Below are 21,173 nucleotides of genomic sequence, written 5' to 3' on the forward strand. Positions count from 1 at the left end.
AGGCCACGTAGAGGTTTGGAGGTCACAGGATTAACACCTGATGAGCCTCAGGCCATGTAGAGGTTTGGAGGTCACAGGATTTCCACCTAAGGAGCCTCAGCCCACGTAGATGTTTGGAGGTCACAGGATTTCCACCTGAGGAGCCTCAGCCCAAGTTGAGGTTTGGAGGTCACAGAATTTCCACCTGAGGAGCCTCAGCCCACGTAGATGTTTGGAGGGCACAGGATTTCCACCTGAGGAGCCTCAGCCCAAGTTGAGGTTTGGAGGTCACAGGATTTCCACCTGAGGAGCCTCAGCTGGCTCCACCAAGGGAAGTCTTGACCTGACAGCTCAACCCTCACAGGGCCACAGGGTCATAATGAGAGTCACACCTTCCAGTTTAGGGTGAGATAAACAGTAAACGTTTCAGCTTTCTGATCAACTGTGGCAGTTTGCTAGATCTTGCATGCAATTCCTGAAGATGTCCGCTGCAAGGCCGGGAGCACGCGATAGGGAGATGACCAGCTGCGTGTCATCAGCGTAGGACACCAGGCGAAGGCCGTGGCCCTCCACGATAGCTGCTAGGGGGGAGACGTAGATATTGAATAAGGTTGGGCTCAGGGACGAGCCCTGAGGCACGCCCTGGCCCAACTCAATCTCCCTCGAGTAGCTATCACCCAGGCGAACCTGGAAACGCCTGTCGGCCAGGAAGGACCCGATCCAGCCAAGCGCTTCTCCAGTGACCCCGCCTTCACTCAGACACTGCAGCAAGGTGGAATGTGCTACAGTGTCGAATGCTGCACTTAGATCAAGTAAGATCAAGGCCATTGTTTGGCCCTCATCTGCACCCTGGTGTAGTGCTTCAACCGCCACCAGAAGCGCTGATTCCGTCGAGTGACGGGGGCGGAAGCCAAATTGAGAGTCATGGAGTATAGAGGTCACCTCCACGAACTTCATCAGTTGTAAGTTGGCTATTTTTTCCGCCACTTTGGCCATATAGGGCAGGAGGGAAATGGGGCGCAGATTGTCGAGTTTTTCGAAACTGACATTGGCTTTCTTTTGCAGGGGTAGTACAACTGCCTGCTTCCAGGCATTGGGAACACGCTGGGACATGAAGGAGGTATCTAATAGGTGGCGAATATAGGGTTCAAGTACTTGTAGGCTACCCTTCAGTCGACCAGGGGTGGTCGGGTCTCTCGGGGAACCAGATTTTATCGACCCACAGATGCGGAGGAGTTCCTCCGCAGGAGGGGTGACGAAGATGGTTAATCGCTGTTCCCCTTGGGTTGTAATGGTCTCCTGGTATAAAGGACTATTGTCTGCTTTCTGAGGGAAGGAATTGTATATGTTGGTAACCTTGTTTGCAAAGAACTCTGCAATCCGGTCACAACCCTCTGGGGTGCAAAGTTTCTTGGGCACCACCGTGGGCTTCCCTACTGCAATAGATTTGTAGATTGAGAAGAGTTCCTTGGTGGACTGTTCAGCTTCTTCAATCTTGTTGCAGTAGTATAGAGATTTGCCCTTTTTTTATCAGTTTATGATAATTGCGCCTACATTCAGTGTATTCTGCTTTGGCATGGGACGAGTAGGCAATCCTCCATTGCCTTTCAGCACGTTTACACGCTGCTTTAGCCACCCGCATGTCCTCGTTGTACCATGGAGCCGATCTCTGGACTCGGCCCCCCATTTTTGCCACACCAAGCGGAGCCACCAGGTCCAAGGCCTCCGTGATACGTTGGGAGAGGTTAGAGTTGATTTCTTCAACCCCATCACCCCCAAGATGACCCTTCACAGTTAGTGCTTGATTGAATTTGGCTTGGGAGAAAGCCGCCCATCTCCGCCTAGGGTGTTTATCGGCAGGAGGTTCGGTCGGACACGCTCCCTGCATCTTAATGGTGAATGGGATAAGATGATGATCGGACCATGGAATGGGGATCGGAGTCTGAGCTTCCACTTGGCTCCAGTTTGCAAAAACCGGGTCGAGAAGGTGGCCCATCTTGTGGGTGGGGTGCTGTACTTTCTGATCAAACTGTAGATCTGCCATAGTTTGACAGAATTCACCTGCCACCTTGTCAGCGGGAGTATCTAAGTGTAGATTTAGGTCGCCTAAGACTAGATATTTATCAGTACTTAGTGCGGCCTCTGTGACTCCTTCGACTAGCTTCTCGATAAAGGCTGTAGAGGAGCCAGGTGGACGGTAGATCAGAAGGCCTCTCAGGGTGAAGTTGCCGTTAATCGAGACAGAGAAAGCCCCGGCTTCACTGTCCTCAATGATGGTGCGTTGTAACAGACATTGATAGTCCTGTTTAGCAGCAATAGCTATGCCACCCCCTCTCCCTAGTGGTCTATCTAGCCTCTGCAGGCAGTAGCCCTCTGGGATGGCTTCAATGATCTCCGGCATGGAGTCTTGGTCTAGCCAAGTTTCCGTAAGGAAAAGCAGATCCAATTCCTTCCCGCTAAGGAGGTCATGGATGTCAAGACTGTGTTTACGTAGGGAGCGTACGTTCAGCAGGCCACAGACCAGGGAGTGCTGGTCTCTGAGTTCCGCCTCCCCTGTATGGAAAGCGAAGTTGCATCCTTTTATTTATTCCCATGACATGCAATTTAGGAGACCAGTTACAAACATATTTTCATTCACTGCAATTGTAAAATAAAATTCCTTTATGACCTGAACGTTTTGAACCCAGAATCGGGCCCAATCAATTCACATTTTAGGAGATTTACTTACATGGTCTCCACTCCTCCTTATATGTTAACTCATATTTGTCCTATTTGAACACTAATAATAGGAACATTTGTATTTACGAATACACATTTGTTCTCGTCAATCAGTTATCTACTGTTTGCAATAAAAAATAAATTTGGACAGAACCACATATTATGACACTGGAGGTCATTTTAAGTTTGAAGCGGCAGGAGATCTATTTCACTTACAAAGAGGCTGTTCTCCCACCTTTGTAGAGGTTCTGCTGGGCAGACACCTTTGACCAGCTGTGCATCCAGCACAGGGCAGCCAATCTGTGAATATTGAAAGAGTCATTCTATTTTGGGTAGCTCTTCTGTCGTACATTCTCATGCCCGGGAAAGCATGGATGGTCACTGGCAAGGAAAATAAAAAATCACCCGCATGCTCAGGAAGACAACTTCTTGTGTGTGATGGACTTTGTTTTTGGTTATCAGAAAAAACACCTTAGGAAGTCTGTTTCAGAAAAACAAACGTTAATACCGAAGGGACAACATGGTGACCTACCCGGCATTCAGATTTGTCAAAAGTGCCTTGTCTGTAAGTAACAGCAGAGATATTTGCAGCATCAAGGTCCCTGCTGACCTGGTGGAGAGTTACAAATAAGGTGGCCAGAGGGACTGGGGGATGACGTATCCACTGACCTGGTGATCCACCTGCCAGGGTCTAACTTATCTTTTGTATTTTTGTCTCTACCAGGTCTTCCAAGCATACACTTTTTCTCATAAAAGCAATTGGGAGTTTGCGTCCAAATTGGAATACTGGGACTCCAGAACAGCATGCAAATAAAAAATGAATAGGTGGATATTGTTTGGAGACCTAGGCAAGGCATACTTTACACATCTACATCTTTGCCCTTTCTTGATCAAAAAAAATATTTGTGGAGTGTGGGGATCCAATCATGTTCTGCATAACCTCCAGCTTACTGTTTACAAAACATAAACTACTTTGAGAAAAACATTATTCTTTGGTGCGTTAACAATGTTCAGTTTTGTTCTTCTTCCAGGAAGTTTAATTGGAAGCTTACCACCTCCCAGATGTATATGTGAAACTGTATATGTTACCCATGGCAGGAACCTAGCACTGTACCCTTATTCCTATGGCATTAGCACCTTTGATGTGTACAGAACATCAGACATTGAGCACAACTACATAAGGTTTAGGACTAAACTCCCAAGAAATTCTGGTAACAGCTTTGCCCTTCTAGCCAGTATAATAGCTTAAAACTATGGGGTAGTTTGGAGGAAAAAAACACACAAATACATGTAGTTGATCATTTTGTGTTCCACTTTAATGACAGTGCTTACTGTGATCACAGCTACCACTGGAAATCATAGGTTCATACAACTTCAGTTTGTCTCAGACTTCATTAAAATCAACTACTACTCCGTGCAAAACCCCAAAATTAGGGTGGGCACTCTTGAATGTTGTAAAGGATGTGTTAGACTATGGACCATCGCAAAGTTGGAATGTTAGGATAGTAGGTTGTGTGATGCTTACTGTGGTCATCCTGTGAGTGGTGTGGTGAATTAAATCATTCAGTCATAGTGGTGCTATTGTATAGGGTTAGTGCAAACAAAAATATGTTATTAACTGCAGTTTTCTGTAGATTGGTTATAGGAACAGTGTACTGTAGGATCTAGGAAAGAAGCCACTCCAGTCAGTCCAATTACTGGGCTAATTTGTGAGCAGTAAATGTATAATGACAGCTAACTGAGGCAATCATAAGTTTCAACACTTTTGTTTTTGTTAACATTCACAACATGTGAGCTCACATCCCTCTCTGTTCATGAGAATCAGATAGTACTCCGTTGGGGTCTGCGGTTACAGCTGCATTTGTTAAAGGTCATTGTTTGACCTGCTTCTTCTGTACAGTATACACTGTGAGAAATCTAACTGTGGACATAACACATTCCAACAGTTTCAATGCTTGCCAACATTCAGAATCAAAAAGAACAGTTGATGGACATAATGCAGAACAATGTCATACATTCAACCCAGTACAGAGATCTGGGCCTAAATCCATCATTGTTTTTCTTTTTTTTCTTTTTGCTCCCCATGCTATTGCAGTTTGAACCCAGCCATATGCAAATCAGTCGTGACCCTGTGCCCAATGGGAACAGTTCAGCCCGAACTATCAGGTCCCCCCTGGACTGGAAACAAGCATTCTAGGACCGGTTTCGGGTTTTCAACCCTCAACAGCCCGGATAGCTTGACTTCCAGTGACATGGAGAGCACGGGACCCACGTCTGGGCATACCTGTCCCACTCGGGGTGACTAATGAAAAAAAAACAGTTGATGGAGAGAATGCAGAACAATGTCGTGCATTCGCCCCAGTACAGAGATCTGGGCCTAAATCCATCATTTTCTTGTTCCCCATGCCATTCCAGTTTGAACCCAGCCATATTGCAAATCAGTCATGACCCTGTGCTCAATGGGAACAGTCCGGCCCGAACTTCTGAATCAGGCTAGGCATCAACCTGAGAAAGAAAATTCCCCCACCAGCCAGTTGCATCGCTGGTTCGAGAGGTCGTCTCCTTCTGATTAAGTGATGTATCTCTGCATCTGATCAAGAACTTTTCCTTAGTAGTCTAACAAGTCGAGGCCTCTATTGACAGAAGCAGCACAGCACAGTAGTGCATCAGTAGCAATGCTACTTGAGTTGTGTGTGACATCTATTGTGCTCCTACAATGCTGCATAAATACCTATCACTTCTTGTTACCTAGTATTAAAAATATGAAAAGATAAACTGAGAAAAGCCTGCAGCCTGTTTTTTCTAAAATTACCATGATTTTTAGGGCCTTTTTTTCTCCAGATCCTTAGGCTGTAGTAGCCATCTAACAGTTCCCAAGGTGTTTCCTGCTAGAGACCCATGATGCCAGGAGACGAGCGAGCAGTCTCTCCTGCGAGGTTTCTGTGACCTGTCAGTGTTTGGTCTGCTCAACCATTAAAGGGTGAGGTCATGTGAGGAGGTGTTAGAGGTGGAACCAGAGACAGTGCAACACAATTATCAAACTAAATAATACATGACAATACCCTATAAGAGGTATTACGTTAACAATAATAGTGGCTTGATTTCACTGTCCCTTCCCATCTATTCTCTCTATGCTATGGGGTGTGAGCCTAAATGTCAGGAGCATCATATTAGCCTTTTTGCGAAGCTCTGCCAGACATTTCCTGGCAGGTTTTATAGAAAAAACTCTGGGGCCGATTAGGATGGCGGACGGATTGCCCCCGCCGGGCTGGCGGTAGCCACCGCCGGCCCGGCGGGGGCAATCCGTCCGCCATCCTCCCTGAAATGACCCCCCGCCACATTAGGATGGCTGGGGGGTCCACGGCGGACGGGAAGACCGCCCGCCGCTTTCCGCCGCGGTCGCCTTGCGACCGTGGCGGAAAAGGTCCAATATGGTGGCGGTGTCTATCAGACACCGCCAGCCATATTAGGATGGGCTTTGGCGAATGCCTTAAAGGCATACGGTCTTTGATTTGGGGGCCCGTTGCGGGCCCCCAGGGTGAAGGGGGGGGTGGGGTGCACATAGGGGGTACCTATGGTACCCCCCTGCATTTCAAAGTACAACATGGCAGGCACCGCGCGGTGCCTGTCATGTTGTGCTGTGAAACGCACAACATGCATTTTTAGCATTGCGGCGGGCGGTGCTTTCAGCACCGCCCGCCGCAATGTTAAAAATGCAGGATGCACCCGCCACTGTGGCGGGTGCATCCTAATTCGGCGCACACGGGACCTCCGTCATTATGGTGGACGGTCCCTTGCCACGACAGGATGGTGGACGGACAAAGTCCGTCCGCCATCCTAATCGGCCCTTCTGTTCGGATGGTGACCCACAATCATTTGTGGTGGCATCACCTCTGCACACCAGCCCAACAGATAATGGAGGTTTCCACCACTGGGTTTTCAGCCATCCTATTCTTAATAGTATTTATATAGTCCCATAAGTACAGAAGGTAAATCTGCTGTTTTCATTGAAGATTTTCAATAACAGACTCTACTTTAAATCAGAACTCAGTTCCTTAATAGACGATTATATATTTGCTGAGCCTAAGGTTGAGGACGCTACATCTTTTCCTTTTTCCTGATTTAATAAAGATATACCTCCCCCGAGGATGTGATACCCCCCCCGCGCGGGTTGCGGTGGGTTTCCTGCCCCTCTCCGCTCCCCACATCAGCATATTAGCTTTTGAACCTTCCCTGGTATGGTTTTTAGTTTAGTCTTTTTTCTTTCTTTTCTTTTTTCATGTTACCTCACTTACCCAAAGGGTTTTGGTTGGTTTACCACTGAAAGCGTTCAATTATTCCAGAAGCTTGTAGAGGGGGCTTGCACTTACTCCTTTTTTATGGTTAATTTGCTTACTCTCTGAAGCTATGCATGGTTTTCCTCTTAAAAACGGCTCACAAGAGGCGTCCATAATGTATTATGAAACTGTGTCTTTACTATAATTACCTAATGTCTGGACTATGCTCCTGTGAAAAAAGCTTGAACACAGTATGGTCTTTGTGTCTTATGAAATGATTGTAATCTTTGAATAAAACTCAATAAACAAAATTTGACAAAAATAGAATGCTACAATTAAAATAAAAAACCTGTATCACAATCCTTATGGATATATGTATCCAAACAACTTGGTTTGGGTCAATGATGCTTGGGGGCAGAGATGGAGGTTGGCAGATTAGAGAACCTGAGGAGAAATGGCACGTAAGGGCAGGCACCATAATGGGCCCTGCCAGCAGATCGCATAAGACTGAAGGAAAGTGGCATCCAAGCAAAAGATAAAACAGGACTTCTTTAGCAAACTAAAGAGGTGCCCGCTTAGGGCTACAGAGCGGGAGATGGTGGTAGGCGCTCTGGTCAAGGAACAGAAAGAAATGCTCAACATGTTTAACATCATCTACAAAAAATCAGACAAGGTGAAGAAATCGACTTCAGCAATGGAGACCTGACCAGAGTAAATGACAGTGAAGATAAAAGAAACAGAAAGAAAGGTGAAATCATTGGAGGATGAGGTGGCAGAGTGGGGGAGAAAGACGAATGGAATGGAGAAACCTACAAAAACCATCTCAGTTTTTACGGAGTCCAAAGCATAGATTCCGATGGATAATAAAAAGAAGGTACTCAGAAAGCAGCAAATATTCTAGCTTTTGGGTAAAACTCTAAGTCCATCTCAGAAGCAATGTACACCTTCTTTGCAGAGAATCTTATCCCCGGTCACACTGTGTCGAAGTAAATTTGGTGGGAAAGGCATATCGATCATGAGTGAAACTGTCATTTGTAAAAGTTCAAAGAAAATATTTAAATAAACAGAATACCAAAATGGCTGGATGAATGAATGGGGTATGAGTGTAATAAAGTGGGAAGGACAAATGGGAAGAGAAAATTGAAAAAGCAGTATGAACAAAGAGGAAACTAGCAAAAGAGAATATTACAAAAGATGGAAAGGAAAGAACAAATAAGGGACACTAATAAGACGGAAAAAGGAAAACGTGACAGGACAAGTTACCTGACCGTATCTTATGCAGAAAATGAAAAGCCAACGAAGGCAGAAAATACATTTGAGAGAGGAAGGTGGGAAGGGTGAGATGAAGAATGCAAATGTAAAACGAACAATTAAACAAAATATTCAAGATGAAGAATAAAGAAAGAATGAAAAAGTATGACAGAAAGAAGAAAAATGAGAATGTTGACAACAAAGAGAAACAGTACAATAGGTTTAAAAAAATACAGAGTCAGTTCTGTGTAAAATGAAACAATGTTGCCTTCATTTTAAACTTAACACTAACGGTGCGAAAGGAGAAAGATGTTTGGTAATTGGGATAACCAATATAATGAGTATTTTCACAGATTATTCACAAATCCATGGAACACTTTTTACTTATGTGTGTATGTACTTTGTGGGCTCTGGAGATCAGCCCTAGGACTTGTCTGCTTCCGCTTAGGGACTTTTTTTCTGTTCAACTGCCTCTATTTAAGTGCCTTGATTGAAAACGACCAGTAGAGGTCAGTAAAATACCAGAATTGCTTTCTACTTGTTCCACTGCCTCTATTTAACTGTCTTGATAGAAAACGACCAGTAGAGGTCAATAAATTACCAGAATTGCTTTCTGCGGAGGGACTTTCTTTTTTTAATTTTTATGGCAACTGCCTCTATTTAACTTTCTTGATAGAAAACGACCAGCAGACGTCAGTAAAATACCAAAATCACTTTAGCATTCTGTAGATTTCAGTCCATAGAAATTGTCTTCCACGAGCATCCGTAGACAATAATATTTTTTTTCAAATCTTGTAGTTTCAGTGATGTGACCACCAAACAGAACTTTGGACTATACCATTTCCCACTGAAAGGGAATATTTCTCTCCATGTGTTCCAATACTTGGCGTGTCAAGCAGTTTGCTGCTTACTTTCCTTTCATGTTAAAGAACAGTATATGTTTCAGCACCCAGACTAATGTGCTCCATAGCAAAATACACATATGGTCCCAAATGCGAGACTGATTGCATTGCAAATGCTTGTTATAATATGGCAGAAAGTGGCTGATGACCGTGCAAACACCACATCTGCCTATTCCCAAGTATTTAACCCAGTGCTCAATGTTGACCCTTAATTTGTTAGAGGCATATTCATGTTGGCAATGCTAAAAAAAACCTGCAAAGAAAACATTTAACTGGTAGAGGCTTTTTATTAGAGGCCAGCAACTCACAGAATACAAATTGAAACTGAACCAAAATCATTCTATTTAGTCATCACAGAAAAAATGCCAACTATTTTACTTTTCTCTGAAAAGCAAAATAGTAGAAAACAATCTTTGTGGCTAGTGGCAGAACTGAAAACTAATATAAAGTAAGCAGTAGGTAGTTATAGTTAGGACTAGTTTCCATAGGAAAAGCATTTATTGCTTTGCTAATAACTTTGGCCCCAATTGACGAATCTTCAAGGAATTTTACATACCAGTTTGCCACTCACTTCAGCTGCTGTCTAGAAAATTTGGGGTGATTCGTCAAGAAGGAGCTCAAAAAAATGTTGGGACCCAAAACATGTTTTCCCCATGCAATTTCCCATATGGATTTTAGACACGACTACAGTCTGAACCGCTGAACGGAGATACATCAAATTTGACAGAAAGTTAGATCCTGGTCCAGAAAGATTTCTTTTTGAGATATGGTGTAAATCCATTCAGTAGTTTTGGAGTTATTAAAGAAAAAATGATTCATATGTATCTGGCGATGCGGAGGGTCAGCGGATCCAACAGATCTCATCATGAAATCTGATTGGCTGCCACCACTTCAACCTGGAAGTGGTGGCAGGCCTCTTGGGACTCTAACTCGGCTGAGTTCCAAGATAAAACATAAGAAACAGACAAGGGGGTAGGGTATAAATACCCTGACCCCCCTGGGTCTGTTGGTGGGGTCCCACTGGGGCACCACGGGAGCCGAAAAATGTTTATTTTGGGATTTTTTTCTGTTAATCTGCAGAGGATCTGCAGGAAAATAAAAATTAAAAAAGAGCAGTTTCCTGCATTTGTTTTTATATGCTCCCCATGCAGGCCAGATAACGGGGGAAATTAAATGAATATATAATGGGAAGAAGAGCGCACATGGCCCACCTCCTCAGGTCGCGTTTGGCTCCTGGGACCCCCATCTCCCGGAGCCCAGCTGTCAAAATGAAAGGGGGAGTAGGGCTACACAGGCCCTCCAGGCCGAATTCAGCCCAGAGGACCCATGCACCGGGCCCGGCCTCTTTTAAAAACAGGGAGGAGGGTCACACGGCATCACTCCCTAGCCGATTTTGGCCCCTGTGACCCTTATTCCCCGGGGCACAGCCATGCTTCAAATAGTGAGCGCGGACCCTCTCCTAAAGCCCTTAAAGGCCATGGGGGCCCTATCCTCCAGGGCCGGTTCCTTCCGTGTCCTGGGGTGCCCACCTGTTTTTGCTCTTGCTTGGCAGGAGCAATTTCAAAGCTCCCACCAAGCAAGAGTAAACACTAAGGACCCGATAGTAGACCTTTGTGGACAAGTTACTCCATCACAACGGCAACGGACATCCTGTGGGATATCCTATGGGATTTATATTTCGACGGAAAGTATATCCGCAATCGTTGTGATGGAATAACCAGTCCTCCAAGATATAAATCATGCCCTAAGTCTGTATCCAGTGTGAGCGAGCATGAACAAGGCTCCTGCATGCTGGGAGTGGACTTGTGATCTTTTTCCTTGCCTGCACTGAAGCAGACAGGGAAACAGATGAAAATATTGCTCCTGCACCAACGTGCAGCATTTTTAGCTGGATGGGGCAGCGGGGCATTGGGGATCCCCCAGTCTGTTAGCCCAAAACCGGTCCCAGGAAGCTTGTTTCCAATCCAGGGAAGACATGGCTTGGCAGTTTGGGCTGGACTGTTCCCATGAGGCACAGGGCCAAGACTGATTTGCATATAGCTGTGTCTGAACTGGGGTGGCGAAGTGAGCCAAAGAACGATGATGGATTCAACCCAGATCTGGGACTGGGGTGAGTGTCTGAAAAGTTTCAGCGCTCTGTCCATTATCTCCTTGTGTTTGCTTGGTTCCCCCAGTAGCCCCCAACAATGGTGAAATGGGTGCCCTTGGTGGGCCTCAGGGTACCCACCCTTAATTGACTGAGCCCCAGCATCCTCAGGGCCAAAAGCAGCCTAGGGGGGGGGCAGCATGCCTCCCTCCCTATGTAAAAAAGTAGAGGGCCCCGGGAGATGGGTGCCCCAGCACCAAACCAACCCAGAGAGGGGAACTGCATTCCCCTTCACCTTTGCAATATGGCTGGGCCCTGGGAGATAGGGTTTCTGGTGCCAGAAATTCGCCCGGGAAGGGAGGCTGTGTGCCCCCATCCTCATTTACAATATTGCTGGGCCCAAGGTGTCAGGGCCCGCCTCGCAGGATTCAAATGATGAAAAAAGGGGTCCACCTCCCGATGTTACTAACACCCTAGATGTACACACAGGGGGTTCGAACCATCAGGCGAGGGATAATAAAGAGAAAGACCGGGGAAGGGAAAGGGTCAGCAGGGACAAGGGATCTGGAATGACAAAGCATAAAACGTTATACACGTTGCACTACAATCAAGGCTACTCTCAATGATTCTCGCTAGAACTGTAATACCTTATTAGGCTGTAATGATTCCTCCAACCAAAATAAGATAGAGATAGTCCAGTTTCCTGTAACCAAAAACACACGGGTTAACCAATGCATTACCCACAACACCGTTTCTGTCTCAACCTCTATATGTATACACACCCTATAATGAGGAACTGGACATTGTAATGACCCTTATGTTGTCCTGTAAGTTGCATCACTTGGACATTTCATAGTTCATTCCCCGATATCAGCATAACCTTTAAAAGAGTTAGAGATACTCCTCTCTTTAATCACTCAGATCAGGTATGATTTGTTCCACTCTCAGGACGTCCTAAATTAATACACACCCTCGGAAGTCAACAAAGTTCGTAGTCACCCCAAATCCTATAGAGAGAAAATAAGATGGGAGAAAAAACGGCAGCGTGTGGTTGCGACCACCACTACACTCCGCTTCTCCTGCGATGCAAACAAACCAAGTGTCCGGTAGCAGGTAGTTGTGACCACCACACTGTTCCGGTAACTATTCTCGAAATGGCACACTGTAACGTGTAGAGCCCTACAACGCTCCACTGCTCTTTTCCCCAAAAGTACCTTCAGTATCTAGAATTCATAGACGGCAACCAGCAGCAGCCAGCCGCTTAGTTCCGCGGGACAATCACACGGCCCCTAAACAGTCTAACACTCGCCGTTTCATTTCCTTTCCTCTTCACTGAAACAAAAGCCAAGGCAAAGGAATGGATCCGCGAGCTACGGCTCCCAGCGGTTCTCCTAAGAAAAACAATACCTCGAGGTTGAGCGGGTATTTTCTGCAGCCGTGGAATCACTCTCGCTTTCAGCAGCGCGACGCTGACAACAGCCTGCACTTCTCCCATAGACATCAACGAAGGACTCAAATTACGCGCAACTTCCCCCGGTCTCTCCTCACCATATACTTCCTGCAGCAAAGGCTCATGGAAGTTGTAGTCACTTAAAGTCTAGGCAGGCGCGGTAAGGAAAATCCTGACACAAGGAGATTGGGTTCCCGGGACTCAAATCAGCCTGAGGAAGGGGGATGTGTGCCCCCTACCCCATAAAGTCAGTGGTGGACTCCGGGTGATGGAGTTCCCAGGGCCAAAAATGGCCCAGAAAGGGGGGGGCACGTAATAACTCCCCTTAAGAAATTTAGCTGGTGCCTAGGGTTGGGTTCTCAGGCCAAACTCAACTTGGGGAGGGGGTCACATTGATTGCCTTTGGGGGGTTGGCCACAGGGTCTGGGTGCAGGACAGGCCCTGTGGTCACCCTCCTGCCATGCACAGCTGAATGCCATGTGCAGCGTGGGGTTGGCTGCATATGGGTGTTGGCTACTGCAGCCAGGCCCTGAGGCTAACCCCAGCCAAGCATGGTGTGGCGGCAGTTGGGTTAACATATTGTAATTAAATATTACTTTACGTTAAAAAAACTAGAAATTCACACAAAAAACAAAGGTTACAGGGACATTATAGTTAGGAAATACCATTAAAAAAAACATAGAAATTTACAACAAAAAAAACAAAGGTTATATGGACGTTATAGTTGGGAAATAGAATAAAAAAGACGAGAGTTACACAGATGGTATAGTTAGATTAATATTTTACGCACACAAAACCAAAGAAATTCAGTAGTTATAGTTCTACAAGTCACAAGAAACTATAAACTCATGCCACAAGGTATCTATAACTCGTGCCCTCGCCATGCACTGCTTATTACCCCACATATTACATCAGTCATGACATCTTCTTTGACATCATTGATAATATCAATGCAACATTTGCAATAAAATGAATGAGGAGAAAACTGCATGCCAAGGGCGTGAGTTATAGTTACCCTAGGGCATGAACATATATATATATATGCGCGCATTGACACTGACGAAGGACTTACAGTCCGAAACGCGTCTGTTGGAAAGCCGATAATAAACTAACTGAGCTTTAATACCCCCGTGAGTGCGTGATCGTTTTCTCTGGATGTGGGAACGGTTGGAGCTGAAATATATATATATATATATATATATATATATATATATATATATATATATATATGTATATATATATATATATATGTATATATATATATATATATACTAGCAGCCCGTCCCAACGTTGTCCGGGTATGAAATAGAATGTGTGTATTTGGCAAGGGCAATTTATTTTAAAATCTTGCGGTAGATAACATTTTTTGTTTCATTAGACTAGGGACGAAGAAGGACCAGCTGCGGAACGTAGCACACGCCCCAAGCGTTTCTCACGCCCCCAGCGTGCCCCTTGATGCGGTGCAATTGCGTTCACATTGCATGAAGGCTGGACACACGCCCCCAGCGTTTCTCACGCCCCCAGCTTGTCACGCCCCCTGCGCAGCAACATAATTGGCGCTTGTATGTACGACTCACATGGCATGAAGGGCGGACACACGCCCCCAGCGTTTGTCACGCCCTCAGCGTTTGTCATGCCCCTAGCACACGCTCACAGCCCACGATGCGATGGCCGTACCACACGCCCCCAGCGTTAGTCACGCCCCAGCCCATGCCCACAGCACAATGCAGACACGCCCACAAGGGACTACTTTGCTGGCATGGTTCTTTTACCTTTTAAATGTATAGAGGAGTTGGCCTAACGGCTAAGGCGCTCGACCTCGGACCTGGGGATCCGGGTTCGCGTCTTGGTAACGACGCCAAATATACTGTGATTCTGGGCAAATCACTTATTCTCCCCGTGCCTAACAAAAATGAATGTGTGTCCTCATGTAACGTAACTGGTGCTATGTAAAGCGCTCTGATACCTGATTCAATTCGGGTCAAGTTCGCGCTATATAAAACTCTGCAAAAAAATATATATATATATATGGTGGCCGTCTGCATAGCCTATGTCCTTCTGCTGCAACTTCCCTTGCCAACGCTGTATTGGGTGTTGTGATTGGTGCTGTGGTTACTGAGATTACCCGCCTCAAAGGTTTGGGCTCTCTCTTTATAATATTAGTATGGACATATTGATACCCCTCGGTTCCTTTTCGCCAGAATTTGCAGCGCTCTCTCGCAGGTTCGTAAATCCTCGCGGCAGAACCACGCCACATTTAAATCCACAACTAATTCCCCCAGCTGGGAGAAAAACGGAACGAACTCGCGTTTGTCTTCACATATGTGCATTTTGATTTAATCCTCACAGCATGGAGTTTCTCAAGCAGGCAGGCACAAATCTAAGCGTTTCAGGATAGCATATCCCTTGTTCACGATCAATTTGGCTCCAGGCTCTCAGTCTCAATATAGTGAGTCACATTATTACATGTTATGTTATGTTATCTACATTTTTACCGCGCTCAGCTGCCCCAGCAAAGGGGCGTCCCGGCGCTTTGCAAGGTAGCCAAAACACAACTCTGTTAAAAGGCCAAAGGGAAACAGCAAAGAAGCAGAAAAAATAAACTACACAAAGAGGATAGTCTTAATGGCGCGTCTGAACAACAAGAGATCTTCAAGGGCCCGGGTCTGAGGGGGGAGAGAGTTCCACAGTTTCGCCGCTAGCACCCGAAAAGAGCGGCCCCCCACTCTACTCAGCCTAAAGCGCGGAACAACTGCCAGATTTTGGCCCAGAGATCTAAGGGTTCGTGAGGGTACATATAGCCTCAGCAAATTCTCCAGTATTTGGGAGATGAACCCTTCAGGATTTTCAAAGCAAGGTATAATACCTTGAATTTAATCCTCTGGCTCACAGGGAGCCAGTGGAGAGAGCGCAGCGCGTTTGAAACAGAACACTGCCTTGGCAGCCCAATCACCACTCTGGCTGCAGCGTTTTGAACTCTCTGCAGCCGCATGAGTTCCGACTGATTAATCCCCACCAGAAGCGAGCGAGCATAATCCAGCCGGGACACCACTGATGCTTGGACCACTAACTGCCTGGTGGGTGCATCGAAAAATTTCAGGATAGGTCTTAGACCCCTAATGATGCCGTAACAGGTAGCTGCCACCTTCTTAGTGTGGCAGATAAAACTAAGAGTCGTATCCAGCCAGACTCCAAGATTTTTTATCTCTGATACTGGAGAGGGAGTCACACCTAATTCAGAAGGCCACCACATGTCACCCCATTGCTCCGCCTGTTTGCCGAGCACCAAAACCTCGGTCTTTTTTGCGTTTAACTGGAGACAGTTGGAAGTCATCCAGTTGGCCACTGCTCGTAGTCCGTCACGGAACCTGGGAGCCTCCATGTCAGAGTCCCCACTCAACGTGACCGCCAGCTGCGTGTCGTCTGCATAAGAGACCATCGTCAGGCCCCACTGCTTGACGACCGCAGCCAGCGGCCTCACGTAAAGATTAAATAGAGTGGGGCTTAACGAAGGGCCCTGAGGGACACCCAGTTCCAACGGATAAGATTTAGACTGGCAGGGCGGGATCGCAACCTTAAAAGACCGTTCGGCAAGAAAGGAACGGAACCAGCATAGGGCGGAACCCGTGACACCTACTTCTTCCAGGCGTTGAAGCAAAATCCTGTGCGAGATCGTGTCGAACGCGGCACTTAGATCTAATAACAACAGTCCTGTTTGATGTTATTTTGGCCCTCGGCCTTCTGGATGATGTAGTTGTTTGCAATTTTTTTATAATTTTTTTTATCCGTCTGCATAGCCTATGTCCTTCTGCTGCAACTGCCCTTTCCAACGCTGTATTGGGTGTTGTGATTGGTGCTGTGGTTACTGAGATTACCCGCCTCAAAGGTTTGGGCTCTCTCTTTATAATATTAGTATGGATGGATACATATATATATATATATATATATATATATATATATATATATATATATATATATATATATATATATATATATATATATATATATATATATATATATATATATGTGTATATATATGTATATATATGTATATATATATATAGTACACAACAAGTTACTCTCCATCTTCCATGTGGCGTATAGAGAGACACGAACCGCTGTAAGGTATGGCTTGATATTATTTTATTTTCTCAAGATATGACGCATTTCGGACTGCACTAGTCCTTGCTCACATACATTGGAATGCAAATCGCCATGTTTGAAGTATGTTTTGTTGAACACCACGTGATAGATGGACATAGTGAAAATACTAACGGCTCTTTCAATAGTTCACATCTCATAGTCTGTTTACCAACCTGAACATTTCAAAGAATTTTGCACTAACATTATTTTGGCATAACAATGCTAATAAATTACTTAACTAATAATAAATATGCATAAAACAAATTGTTGCTTAAAATGTGCATAAATGTATAAATAATATTAGAAACATAAAAAAATATATAAAGAGCAAAAAACCATGTAATAGCTACACACTATATATATTATGTGGGCAGTCACAGTTGTTAATTACCCTTCCCTCTTTATGGGCCTGAGTGGAAGACGGTACAAAAGGAGGTGGTAGACGGCAGAGGCAGATTATAAATAGTTATTACCCACAGGCATTAGCTGTAACTCTTATTTATTACAGGTCTTTGTATAGTGAAATGTAACAGTTTTTAAGATCACTGATCCTCAGCTTGTCAATAAGCTGAATTTTAAATTAAATATTTTCATACATTATTAATCAACCAAAAGTATATAATGATGTGAATAGTACTGTTTCCATCCAAAGGTGTGACTGTGTAAATGTAACCCCTAATTTCATTCAGCATACATTTTCTGTGTTGCAGTCTTAAATTCATGGAATCCATTTAAAGAATTAATCTATACTACTATAATAAAGGAGAAACTTTCAGGCTTTGAGGCGGGTAAACTCCGGAACCACTGCGCCAATCTACACACCCGATACACCGTAGAAATCGTCAGGGTGTGTAGATGGTTATAGGCTATAAAAAGTTTAAAAATAAACATTATTTAAATAATAAGATTTGTGCACGGATGACTTGTCTTGGTGGAAATGGCGCTTTACAGAATACAGGCAGATATTCCTATGGTCAGTATCTAGGTTGTTGGGTGCTTAGGCATGGGTTGTCATCCTAACCCACCAATAAACAAAAGATCAAAAACTCCAAGGGAAACCTATCACACCAACATAGATTATTAAGTAAACTTATATAGTTATCTCCAAATTGAACATAAAGGCACAATATGACAAAAAAATAGAATTCATTTAATTGTAAAGACTTTTCCCTCAGTCCAGCCAACACGTGTTTCGTCGTCTGGGCGGACACCCACGACTTCCTTTATGTTCAATTTGGAGATAACTATATAAGTTTACTTAATAATCTATGTTGGTGTGATAGGTTTCCCTTGGAGTTTTTGATCTTTTATTATTTAAATAATGTATATTAAAAAAGTCCCCCCAAAGTAGCGCCGGCCGCGACGTGCATGCTCACGTAAAGGAGCGGCGTCAGAGCGGCGTCAGAGGAGCGGCGGACATGGCGCGGGGGAGGAGCGGTCACGTGAGGAGCAGCGGACAGGCCAGCGGCGGTGCGACCAGCAGAGAGGCGGACATGGCGCGGGGGAGGAGCGGCGGCGGAGAAGCGGTGAGGAGCAGAGCGGCGAGGAGCTGTCAACTCAGGAGCGGCGGCTGAGGTAAGCAGGCGGGTGTCGGGCCAGGCGGGGGACGGGGAGTTACAAAAGGCAATGTCGGGGCAGGCGGGGGTCGGGGAAGGCGGGGGACGGGGACTAACACCTCCATTGACTCAGGCCACGCGAGGGTCGGGCCAGGCGGCAGGCGGGGGACGGCGCTTACGGGGGCCCGGGCTGCTGGGCAATGTCGGGGCAGGCGGGGGTAGGGGGAAGCCTGAAAGCTCCCGGACAAGGTCGGGACGGGCTGCTAGTGTTCTATAAGGCTATGTAATATAGTTTGCCATTTGATGACAATTGCCTACGCCAGTCAGACAATCTTTGTAATGTATGCAACCTTAGGTACATCTCCTTATGGTCACTGATTCATTTGTGTGTTGTTGTTAATTAATTTAGTGTTCTATATAGCGGATATCTTTTAAAAAGAAACAACTTACTGGGAGATGCAAGGGATGCCAAAAATGTGATAACCAACAGCAATACAGCCACCATCACTGCATTTATCTGTGGAACATAAAGACAAGAGGTTTAGTTTTCTGTTGAAAGCAATTGTGCTCACACCAGAGCATCATGATCTCAGATCCAGATATCTTATAAGCAGCACCGTCTAAACCAATAGACGTGACCACAATTTTGATCACATTCCCCAGGAGCCCCCTTTTCGATCTCCCTCTGTGCGACACATCTGAAGTGAAGATTCATATTTGAACTAGAACAGAGTAAGGTTGTTTATTACCAGATAAATCACCAACCACTACAATGATGTAAATGAAACACATGTACCTGATTCAATTCTTCAGCATTTTGGAATCATATTTTGAACTGTTCTGCCTATGCTTGTTTGCCACTCCATTTTCTTCTATTTTAGCTTGTGATTGCCTGTCACCAAGCTTTCTTTCATGTCATCCTGTGTTTGGTTACCACTTATTGCTAATCGAATGTATCCTGTTCTTGTTTACTCCCCAAAAACTTGTGCATGGTTGCAACCCTTTCCCTCTAATGTATCCAGTACTCTCTCATTGCTTTGTTTTATCTATGCTTATTTAATATCCAGTTTCCCTTTATATTCTGTGCTTGTGTGCCTAGTTTTCCTTTTTTGTGAAACTTACTCCCTTGTCACCCCCAAACTGCTGTTTGGATGCTATTTCATTTTTCTTTCTCTTTCGTGAGCTCATTTGTATCCAGGTTACTCTTGTTAGGTAAGTCCGAATGAGGTCGCACACTGCTCGTCCCATCAGCGTGTGACCCCGGAGCATGATGGTCGATGTGGTCGGTATCAGCGGTTAGGTCTAGCTTGATTGCTCAGCTGCCTGCATGATGTATTGTTTCCGGTTCATTACATTATATGCACAGTGGCCTCACGCTATTGGCTATTTGGTGAACCAGCCGCCTTCCAGTAAGTGCGTCAATTAGAATGTTTTATGTCCTAAAAGTACACTCTGGTTTATAACATTCACTACACATTCTATATCGAGGGAAATACTGTTGGGTACTGTTTGGTGCACGAGCTGTCACGAGCGTGGTGATTGTCTGTCACAGCTCGTGACAATCTCGTGTCTATGGGGAGAATGTTATTATTTGTAATGTGGCTGTTGAGCAGTTAGAAATGCTGTTATGTTCTCAGCACTCTCTGACTGGATCTCAATGTACGAGAACATGAATAAATCATCTCGTCACTTACCCATCTGTTTCCCGGTATCTTCTTTGAATCTTCCTACAAATACCCTTATGCTTTCTTTTCCTTGCATTGGCACCGCCTTTAATGTAGCAGGCTTCACTGTGATAACAGCATTTATGAATGTGGCCCATATAAACGCTGGTTATCTCATGTTTTATTTTCCTCTCTGATGGTCAATGTCCTTATTCGCCATAATTATAAAATGTCCTGCTGACACACATATATCACTGATAGAACTAATAATTTTAGGAATAACTCAGGTGTATCATTCCATCTGGCGATTCCCTTATCTTGACAAGTAGATCTTTGGAAAATGTGTGTAGAGACCCTACAGTTCAATACTATATCTTGGAGTATGCAAAGTTTCCTATAAAAATTGGCACACACCCTTAGCTTGAGGTTTTACATTCCTGGCCATCACCATTCTATTTGGGGTCAAGAGCAGTTCATATTTTTCCTGTCTCAGTTTTATCAAGATTGCCCAATGGCACATTTAAGGTGGGGACAGTGACTTAAGAGTGGAAGCAGGCATGGGGGCTTCCCCTCTTAAACAGGCGTCATGCTGATCCCAGTGTGATACCCAACTGTTGGCCAATTTAATTGCTTTCAGCACATGCTAAGATTTTGGAGACATATATCAATAACAAACTTTAATGCTTTTCTGAAGACGTTAATGTTTATGGAGACATATATCAATAACAAACTTTAATGCTTTTCTGAAGACTTTAATGTTTATGCCAGTTATCAATCTGGTTTCAGACAAGCGGACAGTACCGAATCAGTGTTGATTTCTGAAATAAATGAAACCAGAATTTCTCTAGATTCTTTTAAGCTTGCAATTCTGATCTTGCTTGACCTGTCTGCAGCCTTTGACATGATCTCCCACAGTACTTTAATGCACAGACTGCAGACCATCAGAGTGGGTAGCTGAGCTCTTAACTGGATCTATTCTTTTCTGATGAATAAAACACGATAAGTTGACTCTCCATCCAGATCTATACAAAAACATCTTCCATGTGGTGTTCTACAAGGGCTTTTGTCTGAGCCCTACTTTTTTAAATCTCTATGTGTCACCTCAGGCAGCTATCACATATTTGTTTGGCTTCCTATACTTTGCCCT

At 44.8% G+C, this 21,173-nt stretch overlaps 1 protein-coding gene across 1 annotated transcript in view; it reads right to left on the reverse strand.

The window, feature by feature from the left end:
* The window catches only part of IL5RA (interleukin 5 receptor subunit alpha), a 188,015-nt gene that overhangs the window by 132,001 nt on the left and 34,841 nt on the right, over window positions 1–21,173 (reverse strand). Inside the window, exon 2 of the mRNA XM_078662390.1 lies at window positions 18,813–18,879. Within this exon, the coding sequence (XP_078518516.1) occupies window positions 18,813–18,879 (67 nt within the window). The remainder of the gene's footprint in view (window positions 1–18,812; window positions 18,880–21,173) is intronic.

This window comes from Lissotriton helveticus, chromosome 9 (assembly GCF_964261635.1).
Source record: "Lissotriton helveticus chromosome 9, aLisHel1.1, whole genome shotgun sequence".
NCBI lineage: Eukaryota > Metazoa > Chordata > Amphibia > Caudata > Salamandridae > Lissotriton > Lissotriton helveticus.